At 39.0% G+C, this 22,874-nt stretch overlaps 1 protein-coding gene across 4 annotated transcripts in view; it reads right to left on the reverse strand.

Moving 5' to 3' along the window:
* Positions 1–22,874, reverse strand: part of LOC122564973 (tetratricopeptide repeat protein 39B) — a 102,572-nt gene that overhangs the window by 67,696 nt on the left and 12,002 nt on the right. For all 4 annotated transcript variants that reach the window (XM_043720582.1, XM_043720574.1, XM_043720557.1 and 1 more), the window contains exon 2: positions 4,857–4,891. In XM_043720582.1, coding sequence (XP_043576517.1) covers positions 4,857–4,891 — 35 coding nt within the window. The remainder of the gene's footprint in view (positions 1–4,856; positions 4,892–22,874) is intronic.

The raw sequence follows: 22,874 nt of genomic DNA on the forward strand, positions 1-22,874 counted from the left end.
AAGAGCGTGGGGAGAAAGTGTGGGGGGAGGAAGAGTGTGGGGGAGAAAGAGTGTGGGGAGGGGAAGAATGTGGGGGGAAGAGTATTGGTGGGGAAGAGTGTTGCCCCAAAACCGATCCTTGCAGCTCACCACTGGTAACTGAGCTCCAGGATGAACATTTCCCATCAACCACCACCCTCTGTCTTCTTTCAGCTAGCTAATTTCCAATCCAAACTGCTAAATCACCTTCATTCCCAAAACCTCTTCTTTTGTGCAATAGCCTACCATGTGAAACCTTATCAAATGCCTTACCGAAGTCCATATACACCACATCAACCACCTTATCTCTCATCCATCTGTTTTGTCACCTTCTCGAAGAACTCAATAGGGTTAGTGAGGCACGACTTACCCTTCATCAAACTGTGCTGACTATCCCTATTAAATTATTCCTTTCCAGATGATAATAAATTCTATCTCTTATAACCTTTTCCAACACCTTATCCACAAGCAAAGTAAGGCTCACTGGCCTACAATTACTAGGGTTGTCCCGACTCCCCTTCTTAAACAAGGGAACAACATTTGCTATCCTCCAGTCTTCTGGCACTACTCCTATTGACAATGATGTCATAAAGATCAAAGCCAAACGCTCTGCAATCCCCTCCCTAGTTTCCCAGAGAATCCAAGAATAAATCCCATCCGACCCTGGGGTCTTATCGATTTTCAGATCTTCCAAAATTACTAAACCCTCCTCTTTGTCAATCTCAATCACATCTAATCTTGGAACTTGTATCTCCATATTCTCACTAACATTGCCCTTTTCCAATGTGAATACTGATGAAAAGTAGTCATTAAGCGCTTCCCCTATGTCCTCAGATTCCACACACAACTTTCCACTACTATCTTTGATTGACCCTAATCTTAGTCTAATCATTCTTTTATTCCTGATACACCTATAGAAGGCATTATGGTTCTCCTTGATCCTATCTGCCAGCAACTTAGATCTTTTCTGGCTAACTTCTAAGTCTCAATCCCACGAATTTAGCCTTCACGCCTCATCCTCACATAAGCTTTCCTCTTCCTCTTGATAAGAGCTTCAACTTCTTTAGTAAACCATGACTCCCTCTCTTGACAACTACCTCCCTGTCTGATAGGTATATACTTATCAAGGACCGACAAGTAGCTGTTCCTTGAATAAGGTCCACATTTCAAGTGTGTCCATCCCCTGCAGTTTCCTTCCCCATCCTATGCATCCTAAATCTTGCCTAATCGCATCATAATTGCCTCTCCCCCATCTTTCCCTACAGTCCATACCTATCCCTGCCCATTGCAATTGTAAACATAACCAAATTATGGTCACTATCGATAAGTGCTCACCTACCTCTAACACCTGGCCGGGTTCATTCCCTGGTACCAAATCCAATATGGCACTGCCCCTGTTGGCCTGTCTACGTACTGTGTCAGAATACCCTCCTGCACACATCGAACAAAAACTGACTCACCTAAACTACTTGAACTATAATAATCCCAGTCAATGTTGGGGCAGTTAAAGTCCCCCATAACAACTATCCTATTACTCTTGCTCCTATCGAGAATCATCTTTGTTACCCTTTACTCTACATCCCTGGAAAAATCTGGAGGCCAATAGAAAACTCTCAACAGGGTGACCTCTCCTTTCCAGTTTCTAACCTCAGCCCAAAGTACCTCAGTGGATGAGTCCTCAAACCTTATCTCAGCTGCTGTAATACTACCTTTGATTAACAATGCCACACCCCCACCTCTTCTACCATCTTCTCTGTTCTTGCTGAAATATCTAAATCCCAGAATCTGCAACAACCATTCCTGTCCCTCCTCTAGCCATGTCTCTGAAATGGCCACAACAAATCCCAGGTACCAACCCATTCTGCAAGTAATCCCACCTTATTCCAGATGCTCCTGGCACTGAAGTACACACATTTCAAACCAACGTCCTGATTGCCTGTGCCCTCTTGCAACCTTGTAAACCTATCCCTGACCTCAATACCCTCAACCTCCTGTAAACTATAACTACAATTTAGGTTCCCATTCCCCTGCTGCATTAGTTTAAACCGCATCTCCCCCCTCCCCTCAAAGAGCATTAGCAAATTTCCACGCCAGGATATTGGTACCCCTCTGGTTCAGCTGAAGGCCATCCTGTTTGTAGAGGTCCCATCTTCCCCAGAATGAGCTCCAGTTATCCAAGAACCCAAAATCCACCCTCCTGCACCATCCCTGCAGCCACGTGTTCAGCTCTGCTCTCTCCCTATTCCTCGCTTCACTAGCATGTGGCACGGGTATCAAACCAGAGATAACAACTCTGTTTATCTTTCCAACTCTTCTGTACGGTTCTGAAACTTGGGCTATGTATGATTCCCACTTCACGGCCCTGGAATAGTACCATCAATGGTGTTTGAGATGGATTCTCCAAATCAGTTAGGAGGACAGGTGTACTAATGTCAGCATCCTTTAAGCAACCAATAGCAGTAGCATTGAGGCCATGACCATCCAAAAGCAACTCCACTGGGCTGGCCATGTACTTTGAGTCAAAAGGTGTGGCACTAGAAAAGCACAGCAGGTCAGGCAGCATCTGTGGAGCAGGAGAGTCGACATTTCAGGCATATGCCCTTCATCAGAAATGTTTCATCAACCTATTTCCGTGCTGTGTAACTTTATGACTGCATGAAGAATTTAAAAGACTCCCTGAAGGCTTCCCTCATGAAATGCAACACATTTGTCAATATGTGGGAGGGCCTCGTTCAGCAAAAAACAACTTGAAGGAAGCTCCTGTATGAAGGGACACAATTCTTTACACAGCGAGTTGTGAATGCATGGAATGCGTTGCCAGCTGTGGTGGTGGTGGAAGCAAAGTTATTGGGGACATTTAAGCAACTGCTGGACATGCACATGGATAGCAGTGAGTTGAGGGGTGCGTAGGTTAAGTTACTATATCTTACATTAGGATTAAGTCTCGTCACAACATCGTGGGCCTAAGGGTCTGTTCTGTGCTGTACTTTTCTATGTTCTATGTTCTAATTCTCTGAGAACTCCATTCAGCAAGAGAAAGTACAGAAAAGGAAGCAGAGAAAGGAATATCTTTGATCTCAAGGCCAAGAATCAACTCCACCTCCCAGAAACACCTGCTAAATGTGTGGTCGGAGATATGGCTCTAGACTCAGACTTATTAGCCAGACAAGGACCCACAGAAACCTTGGCCAGTGACATGGAATTTCCTCAGTGGACAATCATACTCATTTGAAAGTGATCGCCAACAGCAAACATATATGGAAAATACTACCTTTTTCAAGTTTAAACTTTGTTGTGCCCAGCTGAGGAGTGGGATATGGAAAGAAATCAGTTCCCCCCCAACTGGGCCAGAACAGTTGGCAGAAATAGAACAAAACACTTCCACTATTTCCCAGGCAGTTCACTCCAGCCGTCTGAAACAACCTCATCTCTAGACACAGCAGGAACTGAACAGTCATTTTTACTAATCTTTGGGTTAAGCTCAATCTTGCCAGCATCCACCCTCCAGATTAAATCGCCCATTAGAGGCAAGTGCAGCTGGATTGTAAGTTTTTGGTTAGGAACCCAACATTTCGGCACTTGATGTGTTATGCCCATCTCTTCAAGCATAAAATTGTCACAAAGTCCAACAAGTTTGTATACTGCATAAGTGACTAATAACCCTAAAGACTAAATAGAGAGCCTGGTTCTCCTGTTGAAGATCTATACAAAGTTTGTTCTTGATGGATGTCAGGACATTATGGGATTGTGCCACTTAGGATTTTTCAGCAGCAAGTGTGGCTGTTAACTACAAGTAATTATTATTAAAAACAAATTTGAACTACTCTGCGAAGCCAGGAAAGGCTCCCTGTCCAATCCAACCTGCAGTTTACCTGAATGGTCTATGAAGGCATCCAGACTAGATTGCACCCCTTAAGCTACTGGCAGTGCACAGTAAACAACAACCATATGTAAAAATGGTTTTGGCTCTATATATATATCTTCCATTGTATATGTAAACATATATATTTTAACTAATATATGTTAAGTCAAAATGCAACAATAAATGGGAAAATATAGTCAGAATTTCCTCCTTAAAACTTTCCAATCTTATCTCACTTTCCTCCTTCAAGACATTCCTCAACACCTACCTCTTTGAATGTCTTCAGTTATGTGTTCCCATATTTCCCTATTGGCTCATTGTCATATATTGCTTGATAAATACCACTGTGAAGTGCCTTGGAACACTTTATTATGCTAGCGTTGCTACAGAACTGCAAGTTTTTTCTCATTTCCTCACTGTAATACGGGAGGAGATGTACAAATGTAACTCTAAACCAAACACTTGATATCTAAAACAAGTTCACAGGCTGAACATTCCAGTGATCCAAACCACTAATATTAGAAACCTATCACTACAGTAAGGGATTATCAGTCAGCTATTTGGTTTTTGACGTCTAAAAGTTCAGTTTTAGGTGAAGCTAATCTCTCATCTTCACAAGCAAATGCAACGGGCGGAATGAAGGACTGCTGAACTTGTGACAGGCAGTACTGTCCTCCTGATGAGACATGGCATACAAAAAGAATGCAGGGAAGCGTTCTATAGTTCCTAGGACAACATCTATCCTTCAACAGTCACAATCCGCTTCATCTCCCCAGTGTGATTTCTTTTTGCAGGAATAGCTGCCAGATATTTGTTCCTGCATTTTCTACATTGCAACAGTGGTTAATGATATGAATTTAACGTAGAAAATAACCTGAATGTGCTGATGTAGCTTTCAAATAACCATGCATATAAACAGAAGTGAAAGTATGCAAAGTCTTAACAAAACTTAAAAGCACCCTAACAATGTACTTACACTGGGATGTTTTCGTAGGCATCTTCAAATTGGTCCTGTAAAACAAGAAAAGTACAATGATGTCCCTCTAGTGGTTGACTAAGTTAATGAAAGTGATAACATGAAGATTTTAATTCACAATTTATCAGTTGAGGGAAAAAAGTGTTAGTATCATCTGAACTTATTAAATGACAGTTTTAATTTTGAATCTAGTCTATAGCTTGCTGCAGTTTACAGATTACATCACAGAGAAAATGCTAAATCTCTCACCATCCTTAAAATGTAATAGTTTTTGAGTGAGGAAGAGAAAAAGATAAAAAGGCTAACTGCATGAATCACTGTTACAACTGACATTGCTTCACAAACTTTAATTTTGAATTGGTTAAGAAAAGTTTGAATTTGTCAAGACTATTGCACTTCAGTTGACAACGAAGAACGCAGATTGAAAAGTCAGTAAATAAACGTCTCTATATTCAACAACTGGCAACTTCATGTGTCCCTTTATTAACACCTAGTAACAGCAAAGTTACAAATCTGTTATCAAAGATAAGCATGAGAATAGGCCTTCTTACTGTAAGTAAAATGAGTTACAAAAGATAAGAAACAATGTACGGACTTTGAGAAAGGGAAATTATATACATTATCAAAGTTAAACTTATTACTGGCAATACTGCACACCATAAACCAACGTATATTTCCCTGATGAGACATTCCCCTGATATTATCATGGCCATCTATACTCCCTCGTGTTCATGTGACCTCATAACCCCATTGCCCATCATACCTTTACATATTCTGTGCGGTCACTTACAGGATAACAATGGAGATCCTTTGATTTGGACACTTAACAAGTTATACCTCTAAGAACCTAAAAGAGTTGTCAGTGAAACAACAATCAATCATTCATATAAAAAAAATCCTGACTCAATTAAAAAAGATAAATCCTCACAAGTGGTCTTTCAGTTGTTAGAACATTAACCTATTTAGAAACCACAAAGAAAAATATCCTTTAATAACCTCTTGAAACTGGAACTATAAGCATGAGCCCCAGCTGTGATGTGACTCCATGCCTTTTGAAACTCAGTCAGTCATTGATAATTGTCTCAGGTGTCAAAACAAGCCATTACAAAAACAGGTCCAGTCCAGGGAACCATATGAAAAAAAAACTACATTTTCTTTCCAATTTTTTTCTAACCACTCCAAAAATCGTGTCAATTAAAACAATCCAGTAGCAGAAATTCTTTTCCTTCTAAGGTGAAAGCTACAAACCGATCTTTGTCTCAAACTGGAAAAACTGTGGTTATCTAACACACTAAAGATTAGGACAGCAGAGTTTCAAAACACTCTTCCTCAGTTTTGAAAGTGTAGCATCACTTTTCCCAATAGGAATGATACTTAACACTAATTCGTACTGATCAATGTCATGATCGACTTGCCTTCAAAGCTGCAGTAAAACACATCTAACATATAATACAGCATGTAATAAAGTCACTTGAAGCCATCAAACTATTTAATTTTTAACTGGCAGAATATTTCAACCTTCTCAGCAGGCTGCCCCCAATGTTCATGAACTGTCAACAAAGGTAGGTCTTCAGTAGCCTTTCAAAACCCACATAAACCAATGAAAATAAAGGGCAAGAATAACATTTATTTTTTCCCCTACCGCTGTGCAAGGACGGGTCATAAATTTGAACTTCTTTCCAACTTTGTAACAGTGGCCCACACAAACTTGCCAAAAATCTTGATCCTGCAGACTCATTTTTTGTTCAACCTACACCAATTATTAACTTTTACAAGACATGAAAGTCCAATCCAAAATATTGCACATATTAAGATTGAAAATTTATGCGTAACAAACAATTAAAGTCACATTAGATTGCAAAACTAAAACAAATTGCCAGTATCAATTTAAAGGATATAAATAGATGGTGTAGCAGTTTCCTGGTTTTAAGAAAAAAAGTGACTGCAAAATAATGAAGCAAATTTCAAATGTGGTCTAGCGATGTTGACCATTTCGGGCAGCACGGTGGCACAGTAGTTAGCACTGCTGCCTCACAGCGCCAGGGACACGGGCTCGATTCCCACCTTGCGTGACTGTGTGGAGTTTGCACATTCTCCCCGTGTCTGCGTGTGTTTCCTCCGGGTGCTCCGTTTTCCTCCCACAATCCAAAGATGTGCAAGTCAGGTGAATTGGTCATGCTAAATTGCCCACAGTGTTAGGTGCATTAGTCGGGGGGAATATAGGAGGGGGGAAAGGGTCTGGGTGGGTTACTCTTCAGAGGGTCAGTGTGGACTTGTTGGGCCAAATTGCCTGTTTCCCTACTGTAGGGAAACTAATCTAAAACCAATCAGGGCATTTTATTTCTCTACATAAATGCCATTATGATATGATATAAGCAATATTAAGAAATTCAAGTGATGCACAGCTTTTGCTCCCCTCCACAACGTCTATAAGACAGAAGGCCAATCAGAAATCTACCATTTTCATGTCATCCTTGCTTCTGGAGGCATCATGATAGCACACGACATTTTCCTAATAAAGTCAAACCAGCTGCAGAATAGTTCATTTTCTGACTGGGGAGAGATGCAGTGGTAATCCAAAGGAAAAGTGAGAAGAAGGAAAGATGGACTTCAATCAGATATATGAATAAAAATAAAGCTCATGTTGTTAACGGAATACAATAGCATGGATAGCAAAATTGCAACATAACAGAAATCATGTGGTGGTTTAAGCATATTACTCTGTTTGGAGCAAAGCATAATTTGGAAATGTTATGGAAAATTAAGAATATGAAAGCATGGGAAGGGTTAAAGCATGAAGACCACTGGCAACCTGTGGCCAAGAGAAGGCAGGATGGGATAAGAATTGTAGAATGTTCTTACACCACTTATCAGAGTAAGGTTAAGACTGAAAGTTCACTATGGCGAGATGAGATAGCACAAGCAATAAAGCACGTTTCTCTGTTAAGTGTTATTATGACAGAATTGGGGCCATAAATATTTGGGACATGGCATTAAAATATCAAATTAATAATTAGTAGAATCAGCTTAAGACAGGAGACTATTGTAATAGATGGAATAGCTAAATATCTATCATGACAGGTTAGTCTGGAATGGAAGATCACTGTAGCAGAGTTAGCAATAAATATCTAACCGTGACATTAGAATAACATTAAGTAGAATGTACAACTAAAGAGATAATAGGAACTAACATCTCTGGTTTATTGTGTAGCTAGAGTGAGGTACTTTGATTAATATAGTTGGATATGTTGATAAGCTAACAGAAACATGATAAAAAAAATATAAAAATCCACGGACCCTGAGGTTCGTGGGCATTCAAGAATCTGCTTTCTCAGTGTCACAGTTTTTTGTTTGCAAATAAAAGACCTACTTCTTGAGGAACTCTCTGCGTCTCCTGGTGATTCTCTATATTTTCTCTACAACAATGCCTACTCTTAATGTTGTGAAAATTGCAACTTTCTATAGATATACACCATCTTAACATCAATATGGGCAACTGTTATGACTTCAACTAATGGTAACACTGGAAAAGTCATATCCCAGCATGAAGTCTAGTTTGACAAACTACCAAAGTTTTATTTTTCCAATTTGGTTACTGTGATGGTCACTCTCTGATCATATTCACAAGAGGCTACCAATGTATTTTTAATCAAGGAACATAAAACTATTGCACAAAGAAATAAAACACAGGTTAATTTGGAAAGATCTTACGTATACAGTGGAAAAAAAAGATTCAATTGTTTTTCGCAGTAATATCTATGACAACAATTAACCCCAGTAAAGTATCACTCCATTCTTTAATTTCTTAAACAACTGCCAAGATCTCAAGTGTTTCATTTCATCGTCTGATGAACATGCTGCATGTTGTGATTCTCCACATTCTCCACATTCTTCACCAAGACTCACAGACACATCGTACACTGAATTTTCTTTTACTTTGCTTTATTTAAATTTGCTAAACAGCACATCTGCTGGTACGGGTTTCCTCTTCTGAACTGAATCTACCTCTGGCTCCTGCTGAACTTTAAAGCTCAACTCAGTAAACACTTCAGCAATTAGCTCATTTAGCTTAAGTCACGTGAATTCTTAGGAATGCTGTTTTGATCGACAGATTAAAAAATAAGTTTCTAACCCTTAAAAACTAAAGCAAGTCACCCTGATAGACTGAAAGCCAAGACCTCAATATTATAAACCAAGATCTGAAATAATAACATACTGTAGCCTTCATTGCTCAGTCCTTTCAGTGTAGGAGTCAGCAAGTCATGTTGAGGTTGTACAGGGCATTGGTGAGGCATCTTCTGGAATACTGCATCCAGTTCTGGTCGCCCAGCTATAGGAAGTATATTATTAAGCTGGAGAGGATTCAGAAGAGATTTACCATCATGTTACTGGGAATGGAGGGTTTGTGTTATAAATAGAGGCAGTATAGGCTGGGACCTTTTTCACTGCAGCATTGGAGGTTAATAAGTGACCTTATAGAGGTTTATGAAAGTATGACGAGTACAGACAAGATGAATGGTATGTATCTTTTCCCTAAGGTGAGAATTTCAAGACCAGGGGGCATATTTCTAAGGTGAGAGGAGAAAAATTTTAAAAAGATATGAGAGGCAAATTTTATGTTACACACAGGGTGGTTCATGTCCGGCATGAATTTCCAGAGAAAATGGTGGGTGCGGGTACAGTTACAACATTTAAAAGACATTTGGATAAGTACATGAACAGGAAAGGTTTGGAGGGATTATAGACCAGCTGGGACTAGTTTAGTTTGGGACTATGGTCAACATGGATTGATTGAACCCAATGGTCTGTATGGCTCTATGACTCAATGAGTGTGAGGCACTTTCAAGTGTCCCAGAGAGTGGAAATGTGTGTATAAGTGTACACACACTGTTTTCTGGAGGATACAGACAGATGATGACATGGGGCTGAGGTCAGAGAGATTTAACGCTGAATTAGGGACAGGAGCCAATGAATTGGTGATAAAACTTCAAAGATACAAAACAGAAATTTTAGCAGTTCAGATCCGTAAATACTTAAAACTGGAAGGATGAATTTATAGAGTAATATAAATAAGAAATGTGATCCTAGCTTTTGTAAGTGGTGGTACAGTAAAGCAAAGTGGTAATACCAAATCTATAAAAATCATGTTTACATTAATTACAATATTGTGTTCAGTTTGAGAGTTTTCGTTAGGAAAAGATTAAGACCATGGAGATACCCTACGATGTTATCAGGCAAAAGAAGCTTTGGTCACGTAGTGAGATAAAGAAATTGGATGATTCTCCCCAAGTCCAGACCCCCCACATTGCGATCGGCAGCCTATAAGTGATCCCACCTTCCTTATCCCATGCTAGGATCAACATTGCCCTGTTCCTATTAGCACTATGACCAACATGGCGTTATATGCAGGCAGGCCTCATCTGGCTTCCGAGGTAGAAATTGATCTGTGACCACAATGCAGCATTAAAACTCCACAAAATGTTGGTGAATCCAGAAATTGTGGGTTCCCTACAGCTTTCTGACCAAACCACTTCTTTTGAATCAGGTCAGTAAAAGTTCCAGCCAGAGGTCCACTGATGAAATCCAATCCACCTTAACCCCTTCACCGCCCAGGCTGTTAACCTGCCAGTCTCGGATGAGCTGCAATTTCCTCCAATAAATCCGCAGATAAAAAGCCAGTGTCTTTGGCCTTTGTTATAGTCTTTATACTTGGCCTGTTTACGTGAGGGACACACTTGGAACTAGACCGCATGGGTTTCCTCTGGGTGCTCCGGTTTCCTCCCACAGTCCAAAGATGTGCAAGTCAGGTGAATTGGCCATGCCAAATTGCCCGTAGTGTTAGGTGAAGGGGTAAATGTAGGGGAATGGGTCTGGGTGGGTTGCTCTTCGGAGGGTCGGTGTGGACTTGTTGAGCCGAATGGCCTGTTTCCACACTGTAAGTAATCTAATCTAATCAGACTAAATTTGTAGGGTTCTCAGAATCCTCTATCCAAGATTTAGAATGTAAATGACTAATAAAGATGGTTGCTCACCACTATGAGGACTGATACACCTTTTGCTACAAACTCCAATGTTCTCCATGAAGATTCTGCATAATTCCAATTCTGTCTCTATCTCAGCCCTCTCGCTGGCAAAACTCACATCCATACCTTTGTTATCTTCAGACTTGGACGAGGCAATTGCCTAGTGGCATTATCACTAGATTATTAATCTAAAATTCATCTTACATTCTGGGGACAACGTTTAAAAGACATTTGGATAAGTACATGAACAGGAAAGGTTTGGAGGGATTATAGACCAGGAACAGGCAGCTGGGACTAGTTTAGGGTTCAAATCCTGCTATGGCAGATGGTAGAATTTGAATTCAAAAAACATCTAGAATTAAGGTCTTATGATGACTATGAAGCCAATGCCGATTGTCAGAAAAACCCTTCTAGTTCACTAATGTCCTTTAGGGAAAGAAATCTGTCATTCTTACCTGGTCTGGCATACATGTGACTCCAGTCCCACAGCAATGTGGTTGACTCTTAATTGCCCCCTGGAGAATGAGGGATCGGAAATAAATGCTGGCCTAGCCCAAAGATGCTCATGAGTGAATTTTTTAAAAACTTGCATATTCCAATGTTATTCTATAGCCTCTTCAATCTCCATAAATTCTGTTCATCTTAAACATTGTAGCGGATATCCCACCCTGCATCAAGTCCTACTCACTCAACTCTACTATGTTTGCCTTGGAGTTTCAGACTCCAAAGCATCAAGTTTAGAACATTTGCTCACAACTTTGCTCAACTGTCTCTGAATCTCCCCACTTAATTATCCTGTCCCTGAAGCAGCCTCTGGATTCCTAAACACATCCGCTATTTCCTTCATCCTACCACTGGCAGCCATGATATCAACCAACTAGACTATAAACTGTACAGTTCCCTTCCTAAATCACTCTCACTTCTTTTAAGATGCTTCTTTAAAACACATCACTTTTATCAAACTTTAAACATCCACCCTCATATCTCAATTTTTGGCTTGAGATCTGCTTTCATCTCATGCAAAGCACCTATAAATGTTTTGCTTTGTTAGAAGCACTGTATAAGTTACTGTTGATGATGCCTGCCAAGAGAACCCACACCAATTATCACCTCTGTAAGCCTTGGGCACTAAAGCAAATTATAGTAAAATAAGTTGAACAAGAACAATCAAGAAAATAACTTCAGGTGGTGCCAGAGATCAATCTGAGTAAGGATTTCCCTTCCCCAAACACTATACTCCCAAAATTGTCTGAACCCCAAAGTCTTACCACCTATTGTGTCTCTGACTTACCTAGCTATCAGCAGTCCAAATGTGGCTAAGTAGTTTCAGGAATATCTTAGAAATCTTGCCCCTCTCAAAGGCCAATTCCATGTATCTCCCCACTTAATTACCCTGCTTGTTAAATCCTCAAATATTCTCAGAAAATTTGTTAAACAATTTGTAATTCAAAACACCATTCTGACTTTACCTAATAATATGATTTTCTAGGTGCCATGTCATTATTTCCTTTATAATGGATTGAAGCTGTCTTCTGATAACTGATGTCATATTCACTGGCATATATTCTCAGTTTCTATGCTTTCTTGAATTGTGGCCTTCCAATCCACTAGAACCATTCCAGAATCCAGTAGATTTCGAAAGATTCAAACCTCTGTGTCTAACCGCCATCATTTTTTTTAAAGAACTCTTGGCTACAGCCATCATGACCATGGGATGTTAGCTTTGCAGTTTGTCTTTCTCATTCCCTTCATTACAAAATTGCCCACTTTTTGAAAGTACTTACTTGGCCAGGAATTGCACTGAAATTCAATAGATTAGAAAAATGCTATATTTCACAAATCATTTCTTTTAACATCAACACTGCTTAGAGGCAAAGCAGCAATAAAAACTTCACTCACACACAGCATTGCCACTTCATTTGAAGCTTTAGATCTGCTGCTTTCACCGAATACTCACAAGTTGCCTGATCTCACTTGGACAGTCCAAAGCAATACATGAACAAAATGGAAGTGTCAAGCTGTTTTTTGGCACACTGTTACAAAACAGCATCTCCTTGGTGTTGCACCTGATCTGATTATGTTCAACATCCCAAAGTGGAAAACTACTTGTCCAGCTCTGAATTTCCAGCTTGGTTAGTACAAAAAAAGTACAAAACCATGGAATACAACATGTTGCTCATGTCAAAGGGAATAGACGCTGGCCTTTATACAATGGTTTGGGCTGCAAGTGCTTTACCTGCAAAAGGCAGCGTGAGGCAAACAAAAGCTCAAAGAACTTCGTTGTTTGCTTCTTAACATACTGAAAGATGTCAGTCATAAAAAGCATAATGAACAATTTTCCACTTGGATGCAGAAGGAGAAAACATAGCACTCCACATTTCACATTGTACACAACAGAATCAATGAACAAATAACATGAACTGTACCAATCTATGTTAGATATTATGTTACTGATGTAATAAAATAAAATTTCAAAACATGAGCAAGTTTCAGAACTGTTAACTGGTAACTCAGTTGAGTCAATAACATTAGTGCACATCAATTTAAAGCATTTTATGAGCATCTTGGATCAGTAGCTCCAAAGATATGCTTCTTATAGCAAAAGTATCAGGCAGACACTTTTCAACTTGACCTTTTCTATTGTGTTAATTTTTTTCCAAGATGGCACAAAATGCATATATCATTATTTTTCCAATCAAGATGAATGAACTCTGACTCTTGGTTTGTGACTCAATTAAAAGTTGCAATCCTATGAAAAAAAACCTGGATATACCTTCAGGATATTTGATGTACCATGAAATAAACCACAATATGGTTTTAATAAGACTGAAATCACTTCCAGAAACAATAAAAATAAGAATAGCAATGCTTGCCAAATACTAACTTTTTTTTTGAAATAGGATTTATTTTTTAGTCAAATTTGCTTTTGGAATATTATTTGAAGATTAGCAATTTTTGAGAACACATTAGTTTTGAATACATTGTGAATTCAAGAAGGTGAAGGTAATTGTGCTCAGCCTCGTCCTTCAACTGCTATAGTCCCACAATACTCATTTGGAAATCATTTACTGGTCCAATTCTCAAATAAATCTACAAACATTTTAGCCTTATCTCTCTTCTCAAGACCCAAGCTATGCACAGAGAATTTGCAACCAGAAATGGAGTGCTGACTCATAACTTTAGGCCCAAAGCCCCTACGCAAGAGTTACAGAGTTGTTTTTCTGTTGCTCACTTCCTTGCAATCTACCCACAATGTAAACAGTGCACACAGCACCTCAGACTACAATATAAATCTAATATTAGTTTCCATCCCACAGAGACACGTTGTTTCACCAGAGAACCTCTCAAATGAAGCCAGCTATTTGGTAAACAGCTTTACCGAAAACATAAATGACCAATATATCTTCTGAAACACCAAACAGTTCCCTCATCTCCCACTTGTCTAATCACCATTGCATGGAGTCCATGGGCAAAGCACAGAATTTCACATTGCTGCTCCTGAAGTCCATCAGGATTAACCCAATCAATTATCTTACCTAAATCAAAAAACTCCAGTAAGTTAGTTGAACATGATTTATTCTTAAAACTTTTGTGCTAGCTTTTCCTAATTAACCTGTATTTGTCCAAGTTATTATGGCTTTTGTCCCAACTATCATTTCGAGAAGCTTCCCCACCACCAAATTTAAACTGACTCTAGTTTTTGGGCTTAAGTTTGCATCCTTTTGGTACCACCTGAGTCTAAGGAAGGCTGGAAAATTATTGCAAGTATTCTGCAATTTTCATTCTCACTTCTCCTGTATCCTTAGAGGTCTCTCATCTACCCCAATGCCTTAACAATTTTAAGTACAGATAACTTCCTCTCCAATACCACTTCCTCTCCAACTTTAAACACTTCATGTATCTGAATTACATTTTTCACCGCAACCTGGACAGCATATTCTTCCATTGTAAAGACTAATACAAATTATCCATTTAACACCTCAGCCTTTATCTTTGTGACCTCTTTATCTTTGGGTAAATCCCCTTTTGGAGCCGAAATTGGTTCCATTCCCAGATTAATAAAAAGCCACAAATAAAAGTGGACTAGAGGGACAGTGAGGGGACTTGCTCAGCTTTGGTCGAAACAACATTTTCTACCCAAGACGGAAGGCGAGAGAAAGCAGGAATATTCTGGCACTTAGCACCTTGGAATATCATATGGCATGGGAAGTGAAATGAATGCAAATTATTTCTTGCTTTTTTTGTTTAAAACACATTGGATGGATATTGATTGCATGTTTACTCTAGCTCATTTCCAGAGCATGAACCTGACACTTATTCAGGTGCAGTGCAACAAAATAAATATATTCACTGTTTGGAGCTGCTGGTGTTGACTAGGGTGTACAAAGTTAAAAAATCACACAACACCAACAGGTTTACAGTCCAACAGGTTTATTTGAAAGCACTAGCATTTGGAGCGTTGTTCCTTCAGACACAACCATCTGATGAAGGAGCAACGCTCCGAAAGCTAGTGCTTCCAAATAAACCTGTTGGACTATAACCTGGTGTTGTGTGATTTTTAATCAGGTATTCATTGTTCAGATCAACTGCTTGTTGCCTTCGTGCGGAAAAGCAGTAATTACCAAAAACATAGAGAGTAACAGTATGCAGATTACTAGCTCTCAGGTGGCTGTAAATGATCCCATAATGCTATTTCAAAAAGCAGGGAAGGTCTCCCCAAGATCGATCTGTGAGAGCTTGTGGCAATGTTTCCTGTAATTGTTAAAATAGCCTCAATGCCAATGAAGATAAGCACTTTTGTTGTGATTTAATTTAAACTGTGCTACAGGCAGCAGAATTTTGTCATGTTAACATCAACAAAAAGATCAAATGGGCTGTTTGCCATTGTAAATAGCAGCTCTAAGTTTAGTAGTTTAAATGTTAAATGTTATTTGTTTTGTCCCTCAGCTTCAACCCTTTTCCAATTACTCACTTGGTCATTGTTCTGGCGATTAACAAGTCAATATCAGGGTGCCATTTCAAACACTAAAATAAACCAAAGGAGTGCAGAAGCTGGAGATCTGAAACACACAAACAAGAAATCGCTGGAGCAGGTCTGACAGCATCCGCAGGGAGAAAACGGAGTTAGTATTTTGAGATCTGCTGAGTTTCTCCAGTAATTTACATCTTTGTGCCATTTCAAGCAAACTGAAACAATGAGTCATTTTGCATTGATCAGTCATGCTCACATCAATAGAATATAAAAGAGAAATTGAATCTCTAAAGAGAACAAATTTACATTTTTATAGCGCCTTTCAGAACCTCAATGTCCTCAAAACACTTTACAGCCATAGAAGTACTTTTGAAGTATGGACACTCTTGTAATGTTGAAACAGCATGTCATTTGCAGGCAATCACTTCCCACAACAGCAGTTAGATCACAACATATAATTATAGATTCCCTACTGTGTGGAAGTAAGCCGTTTGGCCCATTGAGTCCATACCATCCCTCCAAAGAGAAATCCATCCAGATTCACCTCTCTACCCTATCCCTATAATCTCACATTTCCCATGGCTAATGCACCGAGCCTGCACATCCCTAGATACTAAGGGCAATTTAGCAGAGCCAATCCACCCACCTTGCACATCTTTGGACAACAGGATTGTCTATTTTAGAAATAAATATTGGTCAGGACAGCAGGGAAATGTTCCAGTTCTTCTGTATGCAAGAACATGGGATGTTTTGCATCCAACTGAAGAAGCAGAGGGGCCTTGTTTTAATGCTTCATTCCATAATGCAATACTCTCTGTAACTGCACTGAAGTGTCTGGATTATAGCAGCAGAACATGGGAACACAACCACCTTCAAGTTCCTCTCCAAGCCACTCACCATTCTGACTTGGAAATGTATTGCTATACCTTCATTGTCACTGGGTCAATATCTTGGAATTCACTCCCTAAGAATTCCAAGGTCAACCCACAGCAGGTGGACTGCAGCGGTTCAAGATGGCAGCTCACTACCACCTTCCCAAGGGCAACCGGGAACAAGCAATAAATGCTGGCCAGCCAGCCATGCCCACACCCCACAAATGAATAAAGAAAAGAGCAGTAATGCCTGAACTGTGTCTTATACCCATGAAGATTTGACTCAAAAGGTGAAAGTGCTAATCCTGAGCTATGACTGATACCAATCTAAACCAAATCATTAAAGAGTGGAAGTGTCCACTGGAACAACTGTAGTTAGCCTAACACCACAGGGTTAATGTATCTGGAAGGATTTTTCTGACAAGTTTAAAGACCTCTTGGTCAAATCGCTGACGTTGTAACAGACCGAGCCTTTGACATCAGGAATTTATAAACAATTTATTGAATAATTGTTCTAAATTGTGATTTGCAAAGCAAAGATGTAAAGACATTTTAAGAAGTGGGTTTCTAATTTTCATAAAGTCTCCAATCTTGGTAAATAGTGATTCAATGAGTCAGTTCACCTGAAATAATACTTTAACTTGAAAAAATACACAATAAATAAAAACAGGAATCTGTGCCTGGACTTCAGGGGCCAGCTTTTAGACTGCAAATCCTGTAATTGTGAGGCATGTTGGAAAGATGGCACGTCTGTAAGTACAGTTCTTAATATGTGCAAGCTGCTGGTTAAAACAAGCGAACTGCTCTACATACTTCATACAAATAAGGAACAAGAGTAGGCTATCCTGCCCTTTGAGCCTGCTCAATCATTCAATAAAATCATAGCTGATGTGATTTTAACCTCAACTCCACATTTCTGAATACCCCTGATAATCCCCTTGACAATCAAGAATCTAAGTACCACTGCTTTAAAATAATTTGAAGATTCTGCCTCCACTGCCTTTTCAAGAACAGAATTCCAAAGACACTTTGCCCTCAGAGAAAACTTTCTTTCCTCGTCTCTATTTTAAATGAGCAACTCCTTATTTTTAAATTATGACTCCTACTTCTAGAATCTACCACAAGAGAAAACATCCTTTCACCCGGTCAATTCCTGTCAGAGTCTTGCATGTTTCAATTAAGTCATCACTGACTCTTCTAAATTCCAGAGAATATAGGCCTAACCTGTCTCATCTTTCTTTATGTAACAATCCATTCATTACAAGTATTCATCTAGTAAACCTTCTCTGAACTGTTTCCAATGCAATAATGTCCTTCTGTAAGAAAGTTGATCAGTCCTGTACACAGTATTCCAGATGTGGTCACACCAATGCATTGTATAATAAATATAACCTCCTTACTCCTGCATCAAAATTCTCCTTGCAATAAAACATTCAATTAACTTTCCTGATTACTTACTTTCCCTGTATAGTAACCTTCTGTGCAATGTATGCACTGGGACACCCAGATCTCTCTACATCTCAGAGCTCTGAAAATAATGTGCTTCTTTTTCCTTTTTTCTGCCAAAAATGGACAATTTCACATTTTCCCACATTGTACTCCATTTGCCTGGTCTTTGCCCACTCACTTAACCTATCCATAGATCTTTGCAGACTCCTTATGTCCTCTATACAACTCACTTTCCTTCCCATCTTTGTGTCATGAGCAAATTTAGCTATTATATCTTTGATGACTTCATCCAAATCAGTTGTCTTAATTCTAAAGAGTTGAGGCTCCAGCACTGACCCCTGTGGCACACCACTCATCAGAATCAGAATATCCTTTATTGTCACATTCTGCCAGTCTGAAAAAGATCCATTTATTCCTACTTTTGGCTTCTGTCAGTCAACAGATCTTCTATCCATGTCAATATGTTACCTCTCAATACTAAAAACTTTTATTTTCTGCACTGTGATGTGGCATCTAATGAAATGCTTTATGGAAATCTATGTACAATACTTCCATTGATTCCCAATCCAAAGAAAAAGGTTACATCTTCAACAAACTCCAATAAATTAGTTAAACATGGTTTCCTTTAACAAAGCCATGTTGGCTCTGCCTGATTACCTTGAACGTATCCAATTGCCCGATTTTAATATTTAATAATGGCTTCTAACATTTTCCTTATGACATATATCAAGTTAACTGGCCTGCAGTTTTCTGCCATTTCGTCTCACTCCCTTTTTAAATAAAGGAGTTAAATTAGCTGTCTTACCATCTAAAGGAACCTTCCCCAAATTTAATGAGTTTTAGTAAATTCAAACCAACACATCAACTCTCTCAAATAAAAGCAAAGTACTGTGTGTGCTGGAAATTCACAACAACTATTTCACTGGCTACTTCTTAAGATGCTAAGATAAAATCATCAGGACTCAGGGACATGTCAACTTGCAAATCCCACCATTTACATATCTTCTATTTGCTGTTTTATCTTTGTCATCTTCCTCATGATCTCTAATATAGTACTACTTAGTATTACTTTCCCGGTAATTGTAATTTTATTGAGCTCCTCCCTCACCTTTAACTCCCAATTCACAACTATTTGTGGAATGCTACTTGTATTCTCTCCAGTGAAGACCGACACAAAGTATCTGTCCAATTCATCTGCCATCTCTTTAACCCCTATTACTAATTCCCCACATCATCTTCCATAGGACCAACACTTACTCTGTTAACTCTTTTCTTTTTGAAATATTTGAAGAAACTTTTCCTGTTTTTAATATTTTTGGCTAAGTTTCTCTCGTACTCTAATTTTTCCATCCTTATTAAACTTGCAGTAATTCTTTGCTGTTTTAAATATACTACCCAATCTTCTGACCTGCCACCTATCTTTCTACAATTATATGTTGTTTTTTATGTTTGATACTATATTTGAATTTCTTAAATGTACCTTGATGTTGTGTCCATCCTTCATAAATTTTTCTTGTTTACTGGAATGGATCTATTCTACGCTTTTTGGAATATCTCCTTTAATGGTTGTTAATTCATTTCTATTGACCTGTCCTTTTAGCTAAATTACCAGTTCACTTTTGCCAACTCTGCTCTCATGCCTTCATAATTGTTCTTGGTTAAATTCATAACAGTGGTATTGGACACACACTTTCACTGGCTTGTCAGTAATTAATTCTCTCTCGATGCAGAAAAACAGTTCTAATACAACCTGCTTGTATTCTGCATTAACAGCTGTCATTTCCTTGTTCACACCTCTCAATCGTGTTCTACAACATTCTTATCATATTTAGGGTGAAATAAAACAGAATGCCTTGAACTGTTGGCCCTGTATCAAAGGCATCCAAGTGGGCTAGAAGCAATTCAGTAGTTTTACTTATAATTCTCTCTTAAGTGTCTTTCTTTGCACAGCTCCAAGTCTTTCACCATGTCAAAGCTCTGGCAGCAAAGAGGTTCATTCAAGACATATATAATGCTATATTATATCTGCTATTACCAGTAGCAGACCAATCCAAAACATGTCTGTACTTCTACTGGAATTTATCTCTGCACGTGCAGTATAATAGAAGAAAGATTTGAGGTTTACAAGTTCATCTTCCTCGTGATCTCTAATATATCTATCTATTCCTACCCATCTTATTTCATTACCACTTTGTAAACTGCTTTGTTCTAACAAATAAAGGTCTAACTTGCCCTTCTGATCAGGACCCCAATGAAAATGCTCTTTCTAAACGCTGAGTAAATATCCTTCTTTGTAGCAGCGAAATTGACGTTTCGTGAACTTGTAAACCTTTCTTCTATTATACTGCACGTGCAGAGATAAATTCCAGAAGAAGTACAGGCATGTTTTGGATTGGTCTGCTACTGGTAATAGCAGATATAATTCCTGATGAAGAGCTTTTGCCCGAAACGTCAATTTCGCTGCTACAAAGAAGGATATTTACTCAGTGTTTAGAAAGAACATTTTCATTGGGGTCCTGATCAGAAGGGCAAGTTAGACCTTTATTTGTTAGAACAAAGCAGTTTACAAAGTGGTAATGAAATAAGATGGGTAGGAATAGATAGATATATTAGAGATCACGAGGAAGATGACAAAGATAAAACAGCAAATAGAAGATATGTAAATCAGGAGAATAGGTAATGTGTATATTTTACAGGATGCACTGCAACAGTTCACCAAGGTACTTATGTCTGTTAGCATGGCAAAAAACCTGAGAAGGAGTATCATAACAGAATAATATTGAATGCTTCTCCAAGTTGTACAACATGCTGATCTGTACAGATAATCACATTCCTTCATCAATGCTATCAATTTGATGGTATTCCCCACCCAACTCCATTACAAGATCTGCAGCAGCTCAAAGAGAAGGGCCACCATTGTCTTGCCTACACAATTCAAAATTACTTACTCCTATTGCATTCTTGTGACTATTAGTTTAATCATTAACATTAATGTAATAGAATATTAATTGTACAGAAATTTAGCCTGTTCAGTTCTCAAAAGGACTGAGCTAAGAATTGACTATGATAGTTGTGGATCTAGAGCCAAATTCAGCATCGCACGTTTTCTTTAGGACTGGAACAAAAACCTCATCAAAGTGCACCCCACAAAGCTCCAGGAAATGCTAGAAACAAAGGGGCTTGCACTTATTAAAAGACACTTCTCATCCCAAGGCATTCCATAGCCTCTTATTCTTCTCCTCAGTCCATACTCAGAGTTCACTGCCATAGTGAAGTGTGTATTATGTGGGTTTTGTTACATGTGGGGCCAGATTATGTTATAATATGTTTAACAACATCTGATGATAATTATAGATTATCATCTCCACACTTGAAATTTGGGGAGGACAAGCAAGGCAAGGAACTACATAGCTCCACAATAAGTGGTAGTATTACGGAAAGAGTAGAGTCGCAGAAACATGGGGACATCACCACCTTCAAGTTCCCTTCCAAGCCACTCACCATTCTGACCATGGTGAAATTATATCACCATTCCTTCACTGTCGCTGGGTCAAAATCCTGGAATTCCCTCCCTCTTGCCACTGTGGGTCAACCCACAGCAGGTGGACTGCAACATTTCAAGAGGGCAGCTCATCACCACCCTTTTAAGGGCAACAAGGGTCAAGCAATAAATGCTGGCCAGCCAACAATGCCCACATCCCACAAATGAATTTAAAAAGAGTGACAGAGGCAGAATCCCTCATTGTGATTAAGAAAAGACTTGGATATGCTTTCAGAACCCTGAAAGGTAATAGGGCAGGTAGTTAAAGAATTAAGAAGACAGAGATATTACTTTGGTGGTTGGGGTTAGAGATAACAGCAGTGAGATTATGCTGGGATTGTGTAAAAGACCATTTTGAACCAGCTGGAATGCTGCACACTGGGTTGCTCATCTCATTTCAAAGGAAGTGACTGCACTAGACAGAATATAGAGATTTACAATGATGTTGCCAGAACAGGAGAATTTTAGCTGTGAGGATAAACAGGCTAAATTTGTTTCTATTGGGAATAGTGGAGGCTATTGGGAGTTATAATCAAGTGGTATACAATTATCAGTGACCTAGATGAACTGATAGGAAGGAGTTTTTTTTTCTTTTAACAGAGGGATCAATAACAGTGATGTAGGTGTGAAGTTCATTGGTGTAAGGACTGAATGGAGTAGAGGAGGAATATGCTCTACTGAAGGCACAGTAGGAGTCTGATGCTCACTATCTAAGAGGAGGAGTGTGCAGAAACATTCACAGCATTTAAAAATACAACTGTGCACGTAAAGTGAGGTAACTACAGAGCTATGGCTCAAAGCTGAAAGATGGAATGCAATTGGACAATGGTTTATCAACCGCCATGGACACAATGGGCCAAATGGCCTCCTTCAGTGCTGTACTTCATCACAATTGCTCCTGGAGTCAGGCATTTCCTTGGCAAATCATGTTTCTTAAGTTTGAAATTGCAATTAGGCTTAAATATAAATTGCCCAAGTGCGGGCTTTTTAGGTGTTGGAGGTGATTTCCTCGAATTCCAGGAGCAGCAATTACTGTTTTATATGCTGTTGCATTGTTTTGGAACTTTGGGAAAAAAAAGTCAAAACAACAGCAGTTTTAAAAGGGAGAAGGGCAGACAAAGGAAGCACATGGTGAGGACAGTGCAGGAGAGAGAGAGAGAG

The sequence above is a fragment of the Chiloscyllium plagiosum genome, chromosome 2 (assembly GCF_004010195.1).
Source record: "Chiloscyllium plagiosum isolate BGI_BamShark_2017 chromosome 2, ASM401019v2, whole genome shotgun sequence".
Taxonomy (NCBI): domain Eukaryota; kingdom Metazoa; phylum Chordata; class Chondrichthyes; order Orectolobiformes; family Hemiscylliidae; genus Chiloscyllium; species Chiloscyllium plagiosum.